This window comes from Gigantopelta aegis, chromosome 3 (assembly GCF_016097555.1).
Source record: "Gigantopelta aegis isolate Gae_Host chromosome 3, Gae_host_genome, whole genome shotgun sequence".
NCBI classification, from domain to species: domain Eukaryota; kingdom Metazoa; phylum Mollusca; class Gastropoda; order Neomphalida; family Peltospiridae; genus Gigantopelta; species Gigantopelta aegis.
This window is the reverse complement of record NC_054701.1, coordinates 67,527,795-67,550,843: the sequence shown is the minus strand read 5'-3', so window position 1 is coordinate 67,550,843 and position 23,049 is coordinate 67,527,795. Positions and strand designations below refer to the sequence as shown.

General features: G+C 36.6%; 1 protein-coding gene across 1 annotated transcript; it reads left to right on the top strand.

Moving 5' to 3' along the window:
• Positions 1 to 9,754: 9,754 nt before the first annotated feature.
• LOC121391919 (very low-density lipoprotein receptor-like) lies at positions 9,755 to 19,573 on the top strand. The gene is made up of 7 exons (XM_041523380.1): positions 9,755 to 9,867; positions 11,343 to 11,456; positions 11,676 to 11,792; positions 14,313 to 14,426; positions 14,852 to 14,965; positions 18,348 to 18,458; positions 19,338 to 19,573. Exons 1-7 carry the CDS (start codon positions 9,804 to 9,806, stop codon positions 19,499 to 19,501), a joined length of 798 nt encoding a protein of 265 aa, XP_041379314.1. The 5' UTR covers positions 9,755 to 9,803; the 3' UTR covers positions 19,502 to 19,573.
• The last annotated feature ends 3,476 nt before the right edge of the window (positions 19,574 to 23,049 follow it).

The following is a 23,049-nucleotide window of genomic DNA, read 5'->3' as shown; positions in this document are numbered from 1 at the left end:
CACCATCTTTTTTTCTTACTAACCACTAACAACTAACCCACTGTCCTAGACAGACAGCCCAGATAGCTTAGGTGTGTGCCCAGGACAGTGTGATTGAACCTTAATTGGATATAAGCCCGAAAATAAGTTGAAATGAATGAATGTTGTACGTCGTACTTATCTTACAGTCAGTGTATTTCCTTCTTCTCAGCCCACATGATGATATCCCGGTTCTTCTTTCACAAAAATATATTTTGATCACTGGTATATTTGTGATCTCTCTCTCTCGCTCTTCTCTCTCTCTCCCTCCCGGGTATATCAAAGACCGTGGTATGTGATATTCTGTCTGTGGGATGGTGCATATAAAAGATCCCATGCTACTAGTGGAAAAATGTAACGGGTTTCCTCTCTAAGACTATATGTCAAAATTACCAAATGTTTGACATTCAATAGCCGATCAATGTGCTCTAGTGGTGTCGTTAAACAAACAAATTTCAACTTTTTTTTACCAAATATAAAGTGACTTTTGCTAATAATGAATTACACTTGGTATCCTTATTTTTTTCAGATAGAGATGTACAATTAGAAAGTATATATAATCAAACTCCTTACCAATATCAGTGTTGCATAAGTGATGTGTTCTATTTTCCTGGGCGGGATTTAGCTCAGTCGGTTGCGCGCTCGCTTGAGGTGTTTGCGTCGCAGGATCGAACCACCTTGGTGGTGTTCTAACGCGATGCCCACTATGATATCGTTACACTTGCTTTTCTTCGTCTATATTGTTATACACGTTTTGGGTGAAAGAACATTCTAAATGATATTTTAAAATGTCAACATAACTATCAAACACATATTTAGCGGTTGTATGCGATATGTATCTGGCACGAATGGAATGATCGACCGTGTTCACCTTTGCAAATAAACACATTTAATTTTTTGCCCAAAAATATACATTTTGTAGGCATACATACATATTTATATATAAAATAATATAATGTACACATTGCGGGGAATGGTATGTAGCATCGGGTTACAATCGAAAAAATTCTATAGTAAATGGGTAATGCATGCATAGCAATAATATACAATATAATAACATATGTCATGTATCAATGTTGTCTGTTTTATGCGTGGTAGCTGTTTTGAATTATCGCTGGACAGCAGTTGCGTTAATTTAAATGTTGATGGTTTATTATAATACAAAAGTTTAATATATTTATCTCTTATGTTACTGTAGAAAGGACACACTAGAACAAAGTGATATTCGTCTTCTACTACATTCATATTGCACAGACTACAAATTATATTATTCCTGTCAATATTATGGTATCTGCCCGTTTCTATAAAGAGATTATGGGAAGATAATCTATATTTACTCAACATATGTTTGTATTTCGGGGCAATAGGTTTCTGAAGGTAAGTTTATAAGCAATAATTATTAACAACGAATTTGTATAACAGACATTTGACCAGTCATTGACCAGTCATTCTCCGTTTGAATAGTGATACAAATGCATTGCAGTTTTCTACATTTTGATTATACCATATGTGACCAAAACCATTAGTGAGAAGCATCTTCATTCTTTACTTGATAATATATCTAAGGGTGTTTTGCCTGCTAGGCACCGTTATTCGGCCGTTCTTCTGGGTTATGGAGGAAGAAAGGACGAACATGTTTTATTTACCGACGCACTCAACACATTTTATTTACAGTTATATGGTGTCGGACCACACAGATATTGAGGGAGGAAACCCGGTGTCGCCACTTCATGGGCTACTCTTTTCCATTAGTGGCAAGGGATCTTTTATATGCACTATCCCACAAACAGGATAGCACACGCCACGTCCTTTAATATACCAGTCGTGCTGCACTGGTTGGAATAAAAAATAGCCCGATGGGCCCACCAACAGGGATCAATCCTAGACCGACCGCGCATTAAGCGAGCGCTTTACCACTGGGCTACGTCCCGCGCCGGTTTGTGGTGGTGTCCACGGGGATTGACAACAATCACAACCTTGTCTATTCCCTTTCGACTCTGCCTTGTGTAGAGATATGATTTTGATCACGATAACCGTTTTGTCGTTCAGATTGTTGATGCCGGTCACCAGAGGCGTAGGTAGGGAACATGAGGGCCATGCCCCCACACCAATCACACTTCTGGTTTTTTTTCTACCACCTTGTATATTTTGCTATCGCTCCATAACAACTCATAGACATTGCCTCACCTTAAGACACATGGCTCTGGGAGCTTATCCCTAGTTACCCGGACGCTTAATTCGAACTTAGGTCAGGTCAGGTCAGAGTGTTTAACGTGTACATTCAGTGCAAGCTGTTGTAGCGCACGCCTGTCCTGGGCACAGTTGCCGGCCTCGGCCGGCTCCTCCGTCCAGGACAGGAAAAGGGATGTGGAATCGTCTGCACTGGCAGGTGCAAGGGAGCACCAGCAGTCCGACTGGGGCCGGTAACAGGCGGAGGGAATTCGAACTTTAATTTTAGACGTTTTTATATAAGGCCTTGATACATTTCTTTGACAATATTAGTAACACTAAAAAGTTCATTGTTCATATAATTATATCTAAATATATTTACAAATTTTGGAGAATATTGGTAGCCGTTTTTAATAAAGGCATCCATCTTGAATTTTACTTTTCATCCATATATCTCTGAATGAATTTTATAGAATACATTAAGTCGTAGCACTGATATTTCCATGTATTTGTCCACTAAATCTTAAGAATAGTTTGCCATTTCGTTTGAATATATGAGTCATGGCGGCCATTTTTAAATTATGCAAACTAGTATAAAGAACATTTTTATTGTTCAGGGAGGGTTCAGGGTACAGTTGCAATAAAAATAATTTCTGTTGCAATTTGTTCTAGGTCAAACCTTATATTGACTGGACTAATGGGCAAATACCACTTCTTGAAAATGATTAGGAAGTCAGAGAAACATGGCGAGGTCGCCAGCCTTTTTATGGAGTTGGCGAACACTACAAGAATCCCTCTCAGGCCACCTAGGCTACCCCTATCGAATTAGCAGTAAGGGAACGTTTGTAGACAGGGCAGTACATACCACGGCCTTTGATGTACTAGTGCATCGAGGACGACCGATCCTGTTACCTATTGCACTTCGGGTCCAGTCAACAGAATCAAAACATTCCGACATTCTCGACTAAAATTGTGTTTACTGAGCTTATTAGTTTCCCACCGGTCCTTCCAGAGGGGCTATAGGTTCGTCTCCGTCTGTATCGCTGTCTGTCCGTCTGTCTGTCTGTCTGTCTGTCCCACATATAGTTTTCCAGACCTCTTTCTCAATGCCTCAAACTACTGAGCTGAGATTCTGTGTATATCTTTATCATGAACTGTTTGACTTTCATGGCGACTTACCTAATTGTGTCAGAGTAACGGTCCTTGAACTTAGGAGATACGGAAATATTGAGCTGAAATTTTGTCTGTAGCTTGTTTGACTTTCGTGGCGATTTACCAATTTTTAACAGTTATGATTAATGACCTTATAAGATACGACAAAATTTTGGGCCAAGTAGGGGACATATATTGTGTTAGCAGTACTCTTGTTAATTTTACTTTATTCTACCTTTACTACTAAATCTATTTTCAATGTATCTGATTTTTTGTTTTTTGTATTGTGTACAATATTGAATAAAACACGCTTTGATACCTCGTCGACTTGTATTTCTTTATCACTATTTAATATTTATGAAAACAGGCGATGAGGGTGGGAGAGGTAGACGAATTGAATTATATTGGATTATTACTCTTTTATAATGGAAAATTTAATCGTGCGCAAAAACGACTTGCTGAATAAGGACGTAAAGCCCAATATTGGATCACAAATATTTATAATGAGATTTTTTTGGACACTCTTTTTTTTATACTTATGTAAATAGTGTTCTCAGTTACGGATCTGAAATCTGGGGAGTTCACTCAGCTTACGAAATTGAAAAAGTGCATATACATGTGTACTATTCTGTAAGAGAGTATTGGGTGTACACAAAAGAACTTGTAATTATTTTGTTTATAGCGAATTGGGACGATTTCCGCTTGCCATTATAAGAAAAATGCGAATGTTTAAATATTGGCTAAAACTTGGTAGCACCAGTAACTGCATTTTAAAATCTATATATGAAGAAATGTATCAGTTTGGAGATACTTGGTTGATGAATATTAAACAAGAATTAGATACGCTTGGACTAAGTTATATATGGCAATCGACCGATATCCATATTAGTTATTATCATATAATTAAAGAAAGAATATGTGATGTATTTAAGCAAAAGTGCTACAGTACAATAACGGCATCGCCAAAGGGATTGCTCTATCAGCATTTATTAAAAGGATATAAATTATAAACAAAACCAATTGATTTACGTAATTTAAAAGAACTAACTAAAATGAGAATGTGTTCACATAGATTAAATATTGAAGCTAGCCGATACAAGTTCAAGTTCTTTATTCACATTAAGCTTTACAGCTCATCTGTTCATATATAAACAAAAATACATAACAACAGGAGAACAAAATTCAATAAACAAGAAAACATACATGTCACATGAAACAAATAAACTACACACATACGGAAAATGCCTTAAAAAAACTTCTTTTCTTAATTTAACTGCTTTATATAAATATTTTCCAAAATTACATAAAGTTTTAGAATTTTGTACATTATATAATTGCAGTAGCTTAAAAAATGATGGCTTTTTCCAGTAGTAAGGTTTAATGTATTTTCTTCTCAAATCCGTATATAAGGGGCATTTTAAGATAAAATGAAACTCATTTTCCATAACATTTAAACAGTGAAAACATAATCTATCATGTCGCTGTGTATTACTATATCTGCTAGTTTCAATTGCTAACATATGAAATAACATTCTAAATTTTGACACATATTTTCTATAAAGTACTGGAAGTGGTTTCCGTAAATAAAATTGCAGATTGAATGTATCTGTAAAATATTTGTACATAATACATTTTGGCGAAATATCAATTTCACTCCTAATATATTGCATAGCTTGATCAAGATTTCTTTGTTTGATTACAGATAAACATCCAGGATATAGTACTTGATTAAACCATATATCGCACAAACCCAAATTAATAAATTCCTTTTTAATGTGGTATAATACCTAGTTTTGTTCTTTATAATTTTCTACTCTGTCATATAAAAATTCATAACAATTCTTCAATATACAATTAGATGTCACTAACAGCTTACACCAGTATTTAAATATATAATCCGCTGGTATCTTAATGGATAACCACCAAGTTCCGCATAAATCATTACGTTACATGGAGATTTTTTAACACCCAAAACTTTTTTACAAAATTCCATATGAATACGCTCAATATTAGCTCCCTTGTGTGAACCCCATACTTCTGATGCATAATACAAAATACTACCAATATAACAATAAAACAATGATAGCATAGTTGCTGGATTGAGATACAGAGCTTTAACATTTCGGTTCAATGCAAAAATAACTTTTCTACCTTGCTCAGACAATATTTTTTCAGCAATATTAAATTTGTTATTATAGTTTAATACAATACCCAGGTATGTAAAGTTATTCACAATTTCAATACAATTATCATCGTAGAACCATTTTTCATTCTCTCTAAGTTTACCTGCATTTCTAAAAACAACAATATTTGTCTTTGCATTATTTACATGTAGATCCCATTTTCTAGAATAATCTTGCAAAGTGTCTAATTGTAACTGCAAATCATCAACTGATTCTGAAAAAATTACAAGATCATCTGCATACATTAATAAATATAAACTAAGTGACTGACACTCATATGGTATACAGTTCCCTTGGATAAAACGTAATTCAAAATCATTGATATACAAAGAAAACAAAATCGGTGACAAAACTTCACCTTGCATCAAACCTAACCCATTACAAAAGTAATCTGAACTACCGAGAGGACACAGAGGATATGTACATTATATCACATTAATGATATTGAGGGTGAGTTTCATTTTATCGTTTTGTGTCCACGATTTGAAATATTAAGAAAGAAATTTATTTAAAAATACTATTTCAACCACACCAGTGTCTTCAAACTAATACAACTCTTGACAACTGAAAACAATAAGGAGATACATAATCTTGACAAATTCTTAGGCGAACAGGTTTAGAGAATAATTACTTGTACAAGCAAATTAATTATATTTACATATATAATGCTTCTTATATATGAGTCACTCTCCATTGTTTTGCACTATTGTATATATTGATGTTTTTCAGTGTTTTTTTATAATGCTAATAAGTTGTAAAAACTTAAAGGGACATTCCTGAGTTTGCTGCATTGTAAGATGTTTCCGACTAATAAAATATTTCTATGAGTAATCTTACATATTAAATATATTTTCTTGTTTAGAATATCAGTGTCTGTGTATTCAATATGTTTCTGGTCGTCTTAATATGTGTAAGAAGCCCAAACTGGATTTTGTCTTCAAATAATTTCGTACGTAGGAAAAAAAACCCTATTTTAGGAAATAAAATGAAATTTAACCTATTACAAATGTTAGAACGACCAGAAACATGTTTAATATACAGCCACTAATATTGTATGCAGAAAACGCAATAAAATATCTTGAACTTGAGTGGGAGAAAGACAAGGAGAGAAACAAGCAGTTATACCATTTACCATGCTGATGATCGATGTTAAAATATACCTCACGCCCTACCTGAACCAATTATTTGTCAACAAACTACAACACTATCCGACCATTTCGTAATTTTTAATTTTATGTTTGACCTCTTTCAACGGTAGTTGGCCTACGACATGCTTCAATCCCACCCCAACGACTTCTTTAAATCAGAAACACACATTGGTCGATTCCTTGAATGCCGTTCGATCTAAATACTATTTACTCTCTCTGATTAAACATCTTTGACATTAAATTCATCAAAAGCTTCCACAACTTTGTCTTAAAAATCCCAGATTCCCTTAAACTCAATTATAATTAGCCATTACCCACTTACCGTTGTCACTTATGAATTCATTATTATTGGGTCACCAATGCGTCATCTTCACAAGCCAAGGTATCCTCCCGTATAACTACTGATATGTTAGATATACGTAATGGTACTTTGGCTTGCGAAAATGCCAATATGTTTTAATTTAAAATATTTTCTAGCCCTTGCCTCGCATGATATATGTCCAGAAATGTACAAATCTCTATGCTCGCATTGTTCACAATTCATTATGCAATGGGCAGAAATCGTCATGTATTTAAAAAAAAAAAAATTGTGAATTAAACCGGTTTTAGCGAACAACCAACCACACATCTTCCTTTTTCGAAGTTAGCCAACCAGTGGCTACGAAAGTTATCTTCTAACTGTAATACTGTAGCTGCTGACCCTAATATTGTCACAGTGCTACAATTTCAACTGGGTAACAATACAGTTAATTCATTTATTTTTACATATTAATTAGTTAATTGTTTATCTAACGACTGCCATATATTCATCAACGTGGTCTCTGCTAAGTTGGCGACCTGCCTGTCAGACAAATTACATGTAGTGTCATGCAATTATAATAATTTACGAGCAATCAAAGACATGATGTATTTTAATGGTTGCCTCGAGTTATTAAAGGTAGTATAAAACCAAATAACTTCCGGCTGGGTCAAAATTTGAGGTACACCGAACTTTTAATAGAGAAGTGAACACCACAAGTCCTGTGATTGGTGATAAATGTGAGTGTGTTGGTTGTAAAAAAATAATAGTTTCATCTGGGCAAAACAAAATGTATGCAATTTTATTTCATCTAGTACCACTGTGTCAAATAGCCTTGTTCTTGAAACATGTATGGTGCACCTGTAAAAAAGAGTACTCAAATTCTGTGCGGAACTAGGGTAGTCATAGACCCTACCCGTTATCTCTGAAATTATCAACTTTACCCCCATTTTTTTCCTGATTCACTTTAAGGGTTAGGGGTGGTAGTATTTATATCCGTGGTGTTTATGTCGATTGATATGCTGCAGGTAGGAGTTTTAGCCACATATGTTACTATTGTCTATGGGATTTGATTTGGTAGTATACACCCTAAAAGCAGTCTTAACGAGTACACCATGATAACTATTGCAGTATTAAATGGATACGTGTTTAGTACGTATCTTATAAATAAGTGTCCGTTATCTATGGACGTGAGACTCGGGGAGACAGGTTCAGTTCACACGTCTGGAAGTCCTCTGGCGAAACACAAGAACTCTACTGGAAGGTCAGAGTGACCGTACTATAATTAAGCGTTTTGTTTCATAATCATAACTTACTGTTACGTGTTGAGAGTTAGAAATAACAACCTACAATCCACATTGCGACTTTAAATGAATGAACGAGCAACAAAATACGCCAGAAATAGTGATATTAATATTACGGTAGTGTAAAATATGACAGATAATGTTCTTTAAACGTTACAATTTTTGTTTAACGACAATTTATTATTCGTCGGCAATTGGATATAAAAAGAAAACATTGGTGATTTTGACGATTTTGACGTATAGAGAGGAAACCCGCTACATGTTTCATTAGTAGCAAGGGATCTTTTATATGCACCATCCCACAGACAGGATAACTTACATACCACAGCCTTTGCTATACCAGTCGTGGTTCACTGGCCCATTAGGCTATTTCTCGTTCTAGTCATTGAACCACGACTGGTATATAAAAACATTTCCATTTCCATTATGTTGCTTCTCAGAGGTAAAAAAAAGTTTGTTTTGGTCAACGACACCACTAGAGCACATTGATTTATATATCATCGGCTATTGGATGTCAAACATATGGTCATTTTGACACAGTCATAGAGATGAAACCCGCTATATTTTTCCATTAGTAGCAAGGAATCTTTTATATGCATCATCCCACAGACAGGATAGCGCATACCACGGCCTTTGATATACCAGTCGTGGTGCACTGGCTAGAGCGAGAAATAGCCCAATAGGCCCACCGACGGCGATCGACCCTAGACCGACCGCGCATCAAGCGAGCGTTTTCCCACTGGGCTACGTTCCGCCCTTTCTCAGAGACACGTACGTTTATGGAATTATGATAAATGGATTTCACGATATTAGAAACACGAGGATGACCAGTACATGGATAATCTAGAAAATACAAGTTAAGCAGCCTCTGATTTCAGTTGTTAAAAACGGATTTAATAGTGAATATTAAGCTGTAGTATTTAAAAATGTTCAATTCTGGCAAAACCAACGTGTTTCTTGTCGTCCTCTTCCTTTGTGGAAACTGAAAATTAATGTTATGTGATGTATCCAATTAAGGTTCAAGCACGCTGTCATGGGCACACACTTCAGCTATCTGGGCTGTCTGTTCAGGACAGAGGGTTCATTGTTTATTTCTTAGTGGCTAGTGAGAGAGAAATAGTGACCGTATACATAAACATTAAACTCACTCTGGTCGGGAGCCGGTACCGGAATACGAACCCAGTATCTACCAGCCTTAAGTCCGATAGCTTAACCACTAGACCACCGTGGCCGGGCTATTTTAATAAAAACCCATCTTTCAAGACCATTTTGCTATCAACAGTTTTGCATTTGAATATGTTAACGAAATATGTTTGTGTTGTGTTTTAAGGAAAAGATAACGTAATATTATTTCCACTGAACTCCACATTTCCCCTATCATTTCTTTTAGAGCGATATGGGTTGGGTTTTTTTTGTTTTGTTGACGTTGTAGTTTTGGGAAACTATCAGGTGTACATATAGGAGATTGTATAACCGATTTGTGTCTGTCTACAGATAGGCAGTAGACGACATTGTACTTGTGTCAACTGTCATGTTAAAACGTGTCTTGTGTCTCTTTGCTGTTGTGACAGTTGTAACTGGACAGCTGCACGCTGGTAAGGTTGATTTCAAATAAGCTATAACTAGTTATTTATGCTGTGTACTCACGGAAAAAGGTATTTGAAAAATAATAAATCATTCGCACATATTAACAGAATAGGACTAGATGACATTCAACTATAGTCTGTCTGCGTGAAAACGGAACCAATGAATTGGCATATAATTCTACAATGAATAAACTTAAAGTTATAATAAAAAAACATATTATTAAATTTTAAACCCAACTCAAATAACAATCATTGAAGAACAAAAATAAGTGTAAATAAAAACGTTTCTTTACATATCATCAAACTGCACAGGTTACATTTTAGTTTCCTACACACTCGTTGTGGTTGTTAAGACATGTACGTGTGTTAACAAATTCATGAGATACGACTGGCTGCTCCTAGGTGATGACCAGGTCACCAATGTCATACGTCCAATGAAAAACTACATGATAGAAACCGATTAAGACTGTGACGCATTGTTAACCTGACATTCATGTGTCTGTGACGCGTAAGTCAGCTACAAGTGCAACGCCTGTAAATAACGTTTAGTCGAAAAGGATGTTAAAATTTGCTTAAAACCTGGTTTTTGAGGATATGTAAGAAGTATAATAATACATTCGTGTCCGTTAGATACCATTTATCTCACAACTCGTTGTTTAAAAACGTATCAAACTCGCTTTCGCTCGTCAGATACATTTTTAAAACAACTCGTTGTGAGATAAATGATATGTAACGGACATGAATGTATTATTCTCTATATACAATACAGGTATGAAGACAACTGATGGACCAGCCAACGAAAAGCACGCGCCATTGTAGACAGCATTATCGATTACTTTCGCAGCTCTAACATTTTATCCTTGTTCTGACTGTTATAAACTATAATAGTGGCGGCCATCTTGGAGTTAAATGATGTTGCAAGCTCTTGATTAGCTGGGGATAGGGCCTAGTTCGAAACGAATTCATTGACCCCCAAATCTCTCTAATAGGCATTAACAGTTTCGTCATATGTGATAAAGTATTCGAGATATTGCCAGTTCTAAGTTTTGTCAGCCATCTTAAATATTTCAAAATGCTTAAGTGTTCCAAGTTTGCACACTCCGGATCTTCAGTCAGTACCTTCCAAAGATGAAAACACCACAAAGAACAATTATTTTGGGTACCGAACTGCAAGGTTTAATGCTCTGGCAAACAAGACTATTTGTTGTTTTATAGGTCAAACAAAATGTCATATATTCGAACACGTGACAACCATTGGCTTTAGTTATATCTGCTAACGGTGACTTACATAATGGAGCGACAGTACGATCTGGGCCTATGCTTCTAAAGGTTTAATATTCCAGATTTAAAATGTTACCAAGATATTTAAATTACTTACTTGTATGGGAGAATCTATTTAAAAGCTTGGGTCTCGGCTTTCTAGTTTTATAAACAGGGAGCCAGATTTTAATTAGATGGAATGTATCTATGTTTGCTATATCCAGGTCCTGGCTGTCCCACGTCCGAGTTCAAATGTGACAACCACGAATGTATCGAGATAGACTGGGTCTGCGACTCGGAGAAGGACTGTACGGACGGGTCGGACGAAACTCGCTGCTGTAAGTATATCTGTGTGTACCTGCACACGACCGCAAATACATTGGATATATATACAGACACTAGTAGCCTAAACACAAAAATGTCTTAGTATGTAATTTTAGTCGCCAAAAAAGACTGTTAATCGAAAACATCTTACAATAGCTGCAAACTCATTTCAATTCCTTTAAGTGCTATGTATACGTTAATGTAAACATATACATTTCTATTTGTTTTCAAAGCGAACGACTGCAGTGGGAAGAACCAGTTTAAGTGTGCGAATGGTAACTGTATCCCGGTCTTATACAGATGCGACAAAGACGACGATTGTACCGACAATTCGGACGAAGCCGAATGTGGTTTGTTTGTTTTTCGTTCTTCTTCGGTAATTTCCGTTGTCCACCTATGTTACTAATGTTGTTATTATTATATATTTTTTAATAATTATTTGAAAATTAACGATGTCATAATTCAAAATATAGCTCAGAGAATGAGGTTTCTAAAAACAAGCAATAAAAAAACTTTACCTCAACAATATACATTTATTTTGCTCGCGAAATACATATAATTACAAAGTACTAAGCCAAATTTATCGCTCAAAGCAATCAACCCCCCTCACGTCCAATGTGGTTGGCACCTTAATATAAAATCCTACGCACCCCCAGCTCCGACTTCCAAAATCCTGTTCAGTGGCGGATCCAAAAATCCATTTATGGGGGCCCCAATGACATGAGGCGGAATGCCAAGGGAACTTTGGGGGAGGTTTAGAGGGGGATGAAAATTAATATATAATAACATTATAAATGTCGCAAAATATAGGGGGACCCGCACCCCTGCCTTTCCCCCTAGATCCGCCTCTGCTATTAAAAAATAATCAAACAAACATTGAACGCTTACCTCTATTCATGTGATATTTATCCACTCAACACTTGTAGAAAACATTCCAGCAAACAGCACAGTAGTTAGCTGTCGTCATTAGATCCAGTAGTATTAGATCCATGCAGAGATATTTTACATTCATACACATTTAAAATAAATATGATTATAAATGTCAAAAAGCGATTCTGTTCGCACATCTCTATTTCCAGAAGAATGTACGTAGTATTGTTTTGACATCAATAAGCATATTAATTAAAACGTCATCGCATTGTTGACGTCACGCCAAAGCATTGTTGACGTCACGTTGTTTAGAATTAGATTCCGGCCATTTTCGTTACTTCATGGGAAATGTCAAAATTCCACTGAAATGCGCACAAAACACCCTCCCATTACAGGCCAGTAGGAACCGGGGGAGTGAGGGCGTGGACTGTACCCCTACTCGAAGATAACAATACTATTTTTTTAAATTTTTTATTTAATTTTTTTTTTTTTTTTGTCCTACCCTATATAAATAAAGAAAAATATTTGGCTTGTGCTGCCGCCCCCACCCTCCCCATTAAAAACATTGCCTCATCCACTACAGAATGTGCCCCCACTTCATATGCCATCTTTAAGGGTTTACCTGGATTCGCACCTGACAGGGAATAAAGGTAGCGCAGGACTATGTACAGTAACAATCCATTGTCCGTCACCTGCAGGATTGATGATGTCAAGTGGATAAAAAAAAAAAAAAAAAAAAATTATTCATCCATTATTCAGTTTTTAAAGGGACATACCCTAGTTTCAATCCGAGAAAATTAAAACTAAGTTTAATCTACAAACCTGTAACACATTTGGATAAAGTTACAATTGAGTGAGACATGAGTCTGTGACTTTGACATGGTGAAACACCCTCTAAAAATATACTAACACTCGACTCCATAAATGTTACTTATCAGACGCACGTGCGTTTTTAAAAATATGAGAAATGCATTTTGTGATATTAAAAACACCAGGATGACCAAAACACTTCGAATGTACGGAAATGAATAATCTAAACAATAAAATCTAAGTAAAGTATGATTTCAGTTGTCAAAAACGGCTCTAATAGTAAACAAATATGCCTTAGTGTTTAAAAACTAGGGTATGTCCCTTTAAGTCAAGTTCAGAATGTAGGCCTACTGTCGATGGATGATTCAATTTTTTTTTTTTTAATGGGTAGTGCATGCCATTACTTGGGTGAGAGAAGATTTAACATAATTTTTATGGGATTCCCAATTTAGGTACTTGCACAATTTACTGAGTTAAAATTAAGGTAATCAAATATATTTAGGGGTCATAGCAGGATTGTAACCCTTAATGATTACCATATGATGGGTCACGGGCCCCCTGTGACCCCTCCCCTCATTGGATCCGCGCCTGAAACTACATATTAAATACAGTTTTTGATTTAGAATAGCTCTGCCTATATATATATGCATTGTGTTTTTGTACTAATATTTGTAATAACACAAGTGGGATTCGATCTGAGAGTAAAGCACTACACTTTTAGGTTGATACAACTTTTTATTATTTAGGAAGTGTTGTAGAAACCGTGTGTACGCTACGCCTTACGAAAAGTGAACACTCGCTTTCAAGTTTGTTTTGTTTAACGACACCATTAGAGCACATTGATTTATTAATCATTGACTATAGGATGTCAAATATTTTGTAATTCTGACATATTGTCTTAGAGGGGAAACCCGCTACATTAATACATCAGTAGCAAGGGTATTTTATATGCACCATCCCCATAGACATGCGCATCAGCCGGGCGCTTTACCACTGGGCTACATTTAGCCATATTATGAACACTAGATTATCTTATATTCTTTATAACACACACACACACACACATACATAGATATATATATATATATATATATATATATATATATATATATATATATATATATATATATATATATATATATTCTTGTTATATTTGTGGGGATTTTTTCTTCTTATTTTTTTTTCTACAGATACTTGTAGCACAAATCAGTTCCGGTGCGGCAATGGGATGTGTATCCCGGAAGTTTGGCGATGTGACTGGGAGGACGACTGCAAAGACCACACTGATGAAAATAGCTGTGGAGGTAGAAATAATAGTAACATTGTACGCTAATCGATTTAATCGATGTGTATTCCTCCACACAAACATGATAATCGATTATCGTTCATTATAATGTTCACGATCAATCACAATCGACTAAATATATAGTAGTCGATTGTGATTGATCCTGAACATTATAATGAACGATATTCGATTATCATGTTTGTGTGGAGGAATACACACACACACACACACACACACACACACACACACACACACACACACACACACATTATTTAAAGTTAAAATGTGTTTTATTTAAAAACACAACTAGAGCACATTGAGTTATTAATCAGTGATATATTACACTTTTAACTTTTTGTACCTAATAACAGCTGATAAAACTGTGCTAGGGTGTGCTAGGGTGTCGATGAAAAAAATATTCCTTTCTTTTATTTCTGTTCCCAGGCACGTGTTTATCGAGTCAGTTCAAATGCGCCAACACCAAGTGTATCGATACTCGCTGGGTGTGCGATGGATCGGACGACTGCGGGGACAAGTCCGATGAAGCCAACTGCCACAGTACGTACTCGCAAATAATATTACAATATAGAGTTTACAGTTTCTCTATGTGATCTCCCGCGTAAAGCTAGGCTCAGACTACCAACTGTCACAGTACGTACACGTTAATAATATTACAATATAGAGTTTACAGTTTCTCTACGTGATCTCCCGCGTAAAGCTAGGCTCAGACTACCAACTGTCACAGTACGTACACGTTAATAATATTACAATATATAATTTATAATTTCTCTACGTGAGATCCCGCTTGGTGCTAGGATCAGACTATCAACTACCACGACCATGTTGGCCAACCTTCTGCTCTCACGACTTCTACGACTGTCCAATTGCTGGTCTTATCTCTCTTACAACTCCATTTTCGCCGTATAAACCATTAGATGTTAATCTGAGCGCACCTGTCGTCAGTCGAGAGTTGGAGAAGTTACAACGCCACCGTTGAGTTGGCCAACTTCGTCGTGACAGTTGACAGCCTGAACCTAGCATAACGTGCCTCATACGTGTGACGTGTATCTAGGTCAGGGAAATTCCTTTGCACGGGCGTGTGGTTCGCTTTTTTACGCGAAGAAGACGGTCCACACATAAGCTGATTTACATTTGTTTTCTCATAATTTTTCTTGTAGTAAATGCACATGTAATTAACAGCGAAGAAATATATATTAAGTTAATGCGTTAAAGAACATTATCAAAAAAATTAAAATAATTATGATCTTCATAGATTTCTATGAAATCATTAATTCAAAGCAGACATGTCTTTAACCATTATAAAGTTCTAAATATGCCTCGGTTTCATACAACATATATACAATTTTCCTTGAATCAAATAGTCCAAATTTTTATATTAAAGGCATATTGTCACAGACCACTGACCTATTACATGGCCTAACAAAGTATTACTTAAAAATATATATTTGATTTGTCCCTAAATGTACTTTATTCAACCATCTGTGTAACCACCATACACCACTTATTAATGATATTTTGTAAAAATAATTGAATTATGGCAATGGTCCATAATTCAAAAACTAACATTGCTGAGAGGTTTAACATGGATTTCACTTCATCATGGTCTAGTTACAGTGTTGGATAGCTAGATTTAGTCTGTAAAATTAATGTAATTTTGATGTATTATTCATTTTTAGAGAAATAAGGTCCTTAAATCTGTGACAGTATTTTTTTTTTTTACCAATGTGTTCGCGTGGAGAAATGTTAAACTATCTAATAGAATAGCATTAAGCCAACCATACATTCATACGTGATCCGTGATCCGTGTCCGCGTACGCATCAGCATCCGTGTATGCGTAGATTGAACATCCATAAATACGTAGTGAAATATATACAAACGTTTTAAATATGAAGAAAAGAATGTCTCAATTGTCATTGATGTCATCGAGATCATGCCAAGCTTCAAAATAACTCATCCATGGACACGGATCACAGATCACGGATCACGTATGAATGGATGGCTAGCTTTAAACATTCTTGCATGAATAATCCGTAGAGTCCAGTTCGAAAGACGACTACGATAATGCTACTGTAAAGTTTACATAAAGTTAAAGTTTGTTTTGTTAACGACATCACTAGAGCTCATTGATTTATTAATCATTTGCTATTGGTCATTTTTGAATTAGAGAGGAACCCCGCTGCATTATTCCATTAGTAACAAGGGATCTTTTATATGCACTATCCCATAGACAGAGTAGCATATACTACAGCCGTTGATATACCAGTTATGGTGCACTGGTTAGAACGAGAAATAGCCAATGCGGCCCACCGACAGGGATCGATCCTAGACCACCGCGCATCAGCCGATCATCAAACCACTGGGCTATGTCCCGCCCTATATGAAGGAAGGATTTGTTTTATTTAACGACGCACTCAACACATTTTATTTACGGTTATATGGCGTCAGACATATGGTTAAGGACCACACAGACATTGAGAGAGGAAACCCGCTGTCGCCACTTCATGGGCTACTCTTTTCGATTAGCAGCAAGAAATCTTGTATATGCACCATCCCACAGACGGGATAGTACATGCCACGGCCTTTGTTACACCAGTTGTGGAGCACTGGCTGGAACGAGAAATAGCCCAATGGGTCAGAATGGCTGATACTACACCGTATTTGTATCTTGTATACATGACCGTTTTCATCTTTTTCTTGGGTGTATCTTTGTACCTCATTTTCATCGCTTAGATGACCCCCTCCCTCCAAAACCCCCAAAATCGATCCTGGGCACCCGTATATTTAAGTGCCTCTTTTTGTTTCTTGGTTTTATTTGTTATTATTATTATTATTATTTAAATTTTCATTGTATTACTCTTTTTACGCGTTGGTCCATGGATCCGGCCTTGACTATAGGCTGTACATCTGGGCGGAGTTCAGCCAGACAGAGCAGAAAAACTGGCTTGTGCGCTTCACGGTAAACCAAATTGCCACGTCCGAAACCAATCAAGTAGTTTGCGAAACACTGTTAACAATTCACCCACGGATATAATAACTTTGAAAGGATGAATCGTGTGTGGACAGATTGCGACACACTGTACCATTAAGAATGTGATGATGCAATTTTGACGCAAATTACAGGTTAGGTTACTATTTCGCAATCATCTAGAGTAGCTCTTTCATGGGGTGAAACATAGGAGGACCGATTGCCATGTATCATCGTATTAATGAGAGCTTATCTAGTGAGGAGGAGGGGGGGGGGGGGGGGGGGTAATTGTTTTGTTTTTGTTTGATTTTGTTTTTGTTTTGTTTTTGTTTGTTTGTTTGTTGTTTGTTGTTTTGGGGTTTTTTGTTGTTGTTTTTTGTTGTTGGGGGGGGGGGTTGGAGGGGGGCTTGTGGGGGCGTTTGCTTTTTGTGTTGTTTTAGGAACATACACTTAATAGGTGTAATGCTAAAGCTATATAATTTGAATAGATAAATAAAATTGCATATTTTTATATTTTCAACAAATTTGTTACCTTAAAAACTTGTATTTCTGAAAAGTACGACTTTGGACGTAATCAGTTCAGGTTTAATTTGCCAGCCCTCAATTTTTAAATGTATTTTTGGTGGCAACTTTGATCACGCGCATTTGACACAAATTACAATTTATTTGCTTTAGGTTTGATATGATCTAGGATTCATAAAGATATTGCAAAATATATAAGGTTTACGTCAGGCAACAATATTATTGGTAGTGAATCTTAAGGCAGAGATGAATTTTACTAGTACATCTAGTTTTCAAATGTTTATGGGAAGCATACCCCCGAACCCCAAGAAACTTTGCTTTGCGACCTCGATCTCAGTCAGTTCCCCCAATTTCTACTTGCTTCCGCCGTGCCTGTTACGTTATAAGCCAACTGCGACAGTGCCTCTTTAACATTGTGTGATTGGTTACAGCTCAATGTAGCAGTGACCGCATGAAGTGTACGAACAACATGTGTGTCCCCAAGAAATGGATGTGCGACGGCGACGACGACTGCGGCGACGGGAGTGATGAACAAAACTGCGGTGAGTATTAGGACTTCGAGTCGTTGACGACGGTGATGATGATAGTGGTGAAGATGACGATGATGGTGTTGGTGGTAATAGTGATGATGGCGGTGACAATCGTGAAGATGATGGTGATGGTGGTATGGTTATGGTGGTGATGGTGATGGTGATGGTGATGGCGATGTTAATACTGATGGTGTTCGATTGTGGTGTTGGGGGCGATGATTGTGGTAGTGGTGATGGTGGGTGCAGTCGATATGGCTATGGATGATGATGATGATGATGATGATGATGATAGTGGTGGTGTTGGCAGTGCTGGTTCTGGTGCTGGTGGTGCTGATGATGGTTATGGTAGTGGTGGTGCTGGTGGTGCTGGTGGTGCTGGCTGGAACCTGTTTCGCAGGTGCGTGGTTTGGATCCATGGGGTTGTTACGGGTGGTCGGTCGCTACGGGGACGGTCCGTCACCTGATTGTTTTGTTGATATCGTTGCCATAAGTGCCATATGGTGTTTCTCTGGACGTTGCATTGACGTGCGACGTCACGCTGCGAGATCCTAGATTCAAGTATCCCTATGACTCGCCATCTGTCCTTTTTACCGAAGCGTGGCATGACGAAATTGCATCAACCAGTTCGCTAATGGTGTTTTTCTGACTTCTGGACTTCTGGCGGCTACACAGAGTGTCGATAATTTGCGACTGAATGTCTGGCTTTTTATGGTGAACACTGGACAGGATTTCTTCCGAATATTCCATGTTTCTTGCACAAAGCATGCAATCGCTGCAACAACTGCTTGGTTGCATTTCTTCGAGCTGTTTCATGCACATTTTCTCTGGTTTACATCAATGTATATATCCAATACAGGGGCTTTACTGCCACCACGTTATATTGTATTGCAGCTGCAGTTACTGTGGGACCGAACGAATGCCGGGATATTTTGAAGTACCACGACTGCGAGCTGATGAACGCGACCCACTCTCCTATCTGTCTGAACGCCGAGGACGGCAACCACTACTGTAAGAAATACTGCGGCTTCTGCGGCGACTCCAACCCAGGCAAATAGTTCCACTCTAAGTACGATGTGAAAAATAAGCTGGTATTTTGTGTCTGTTTATTAAAGTTTACTCACCTTCAACCCGTTGCTTCCTCTGTTTAGTTCTGTTTGTAGATGTATTACATGTAGATGTATACTCGTTAGGCCCATACCAATGCTTTAAGTGACACGTTTTCATTGTTTTAAAGATTGAGTTTGTTTTTATGTTATAGAATACCATAGCAAATTCTATAGTCCTGGGCCCCGTCCCACAAAAGCGATCTTAGCGCTAAGATCACTTTAAGTTCATAACAAACATATGCATTTGAGGTGATCTTAGCACTACGATCGCTTCGTAGAACGGGGCCCAGGTAGGTGGAGGGAATGTATATATTGTTTTTTGTGCCACTGGCGTAGTCAGGATTTTATAATGTAGAGGTCACCCTAACTTAGTAAAGGACCAACCACACTGTTTATTTGTCATGTTATGGGGTTGTGGTAAGACACGATATGTGATATGGGGCACGCCCCCCCCCCCGCCTCCCCCACCTCCTCCGCCACAGCCAGTGGTTACATCAATTCTGCATCACACAGCCACTACCTGGAACAAACACAGGATATTGCCACTGTCGGAGCAACACATCATGCTACATAATTATCTTGGTACCACGACTAACTACTATAATAACATTGTTTTAACATTTAAATTAAAAAAGACTGTGCTGAGATCCCTGTTATACTTAAAGATGTTCCATCTAACCTAGCCCTTTTCTACCACTAAAATTGCACATTAAACAATTATTATTATTTTTTTTTTTTTAGAATATCGTTAAACATTAATTAAAAACATGTTCAGAATATCAGTATCTTCATTACCCAGTGCGTTTCGGACAGTCTTAATATTTGTAGTAGCTCAGACTTCATTTTAGTTCCTAATATATATTTTTGGTACGTACGAAATTAATGCGAGATAAAACAAATATTAGGCAGACCCCCCCCCCCCAAAAAAAAAAAAAAAAGAAGAAAAAGAAAAAAAAGAAAAGAAAACAAAGAAAACAAAGCAAACAAACAAACCAACTCTTATCATATACAGACATATGGAAGTTAAGTTGCTATATAGCTCAATTGTTAGCAAACATGTTACAACGACACCAAACTCAGGACAGTCCTTTCAACGTTACAATCGATAATTAAGCAATTATAAATCTATGTTTTAAAACTTTCAATAAACAAATTAGTAGAACGGTTAATGGCAATGTTTGCATTGAATCGTGTATTTGATGATACAAGCATGAAACTTGGCAAGTAGAAACTACATAGGTAACCTAACAGGAAAATACCGTTAGCCACTTAAAAATCCAAGATGGCGGCCTTTTTTCAAAATGGCCGCCGCATATCACAGTCCAAAGTACCAAAATCCCAATGTTTGCTCATATTAAATTATATATGTACAACTTAAGGATATTATATTTGTTTATATAATCAACAAGAATGAAAACATGAGATATAAGACTTATTTAACCCGAAGGAGGTCTATAGGCGCGATGAGTCTATCTTAAAACATGCTGAATGGACATATACTTGAACAAAATAATGTGCATACTGTTTTGCGTAGTGGTTCAAAATATGAGTTCATTACAAGTGTAGAGAAAGCAGAGGGAGACTGGAAGAGTGATATCAGTGCACTAGCTGTGCACACTGGTGATACCACTGCTGTGAAACTCGACATGGGGTCCAATGCCGCCAAAATATACCCCCGCCAAACTATACCCGGGGTTGAAGTGTGCTAGCCTGTTTTATACACCTAACCCTAACCCTCATTTTTTATTACTAACTTGTATACAAAATAAATAAATAAATAATAATAATAAACGCTTTAAAAGAAAAGCAACTATTGCTTTCATAAATATAAAACTATCACAGATTAGTCATTTTAGAAGATATTTCGATATTCTCTAGCCCAAAATATATAAATTATGATGGAAAAAACCTCTGGACATTGAAATACAGACTAGAGAGGTGTATTTTTTGGGCTAGTCTAGTTTATAACTCGGGTATATTTTGGGCTAGTCCAGTTTATAACTCGGGTATATTTTGGCGGCGGGGAGGGGGGGGGGGGGTGTGTGTACATTTTGGGCTATTACACCGGCTAAAGAAGAATTTTATTGTGCCAAATGCTACTTAACTAAACCCCATAAATATTAGGTAGCCGTACCTCAATTGACAGGTTGTGCCAGCACGGGAGAGCTGAACCAAGGTTAACCTGGTTTTGAGTTTCATGGATGGTGTACAGAATACACGGAAATTAAATGGTCAAGCAACAGTTTGTAGATGAGATGTTCCATGCCCTGTTCATTGGGGTTGGACTGAAGGATAAAGGGTGGAATGTATTGCAAACACTTGCCAGGATCTAGCAAAGTGTGGTTTCAAGAGATATTGCAATACCATGCAGGTATTATTGCATTGCATTGCCGTGTACCGGTCTGTGTATATGTTCCTGTCAGAAATAGGTTAAGACAATTAGAAATGTGTTGTTATTAACTGTAATTAATAAGTAATTAGCTATAATCATCTTAATCATTACAAATATTTTATTATGTTTTCTAAAATCTATCAAATCATAACTGGATTGGTATACATATGAAAATAACTGAGGTTTAATAATTAATGCTAATTACCTATTAATTAATGTTAATTACAGTACTGAAATGGAGATGTTATAGTACTATTTCATTTGTAAATCAAATATTAAGAAATTGACATCAATTCACTAAAATGGATTGACATTTTGATTTTTTTGTAAAACGAGTTTGGGAAATGGTGGTCATCTTGAAAATTGGTGGGGATTTGGAATACTCTTTAAAGTAACATTATTTTTGTAATAAATGACCTACTAACATTATGTATGCCAAATTTTATGTTTGGGTCATCAAATGCATGATTGTTATGTTCGAAGAATTGATAAATGGTGACCATCTTGAAAAATGGTGGTCATTTGGGAATTTCAGGTGACTAATATTATTTTTGTAATAAGTGACCCAGTGACATTATATATATATATATATATATATATATATATATATATATATATATATATATATATATATATATATGTATATATATATATATATAATTCCATATTTGTATCATGAAATGCACGATCATTATGTTGGCAGTATTGATAAATGGCGGCCATCTTGAACAATAGCAGCCATTTTGGAATTTCTCGCGACTAACGGTATTAATGTAATAAGTGACCCAGTAAAAATAACGGGTGTAATATTTCGCAGTTTATACTATAATTAAATGCATTGTTATGCAAAATGGTATATATGGTATATATGGTATATATGTATATATGTATATATACTCTTCAAAAAAAGAAACGCAAAAGGGTACAAATGGGTTATAACTCCGATTTTATGTTTCCTACCGGTTCATGCTTTGTGAATATAAGGTCATTGCATGTCCCAAACACATTCCCACGGTTACATTCGATAAAACGCAGCTACTGTACAATAAAGTTCCAAAATGTGAATATTCGCAAAAACGCAGCCACGTGCAAACCATGTCACCAC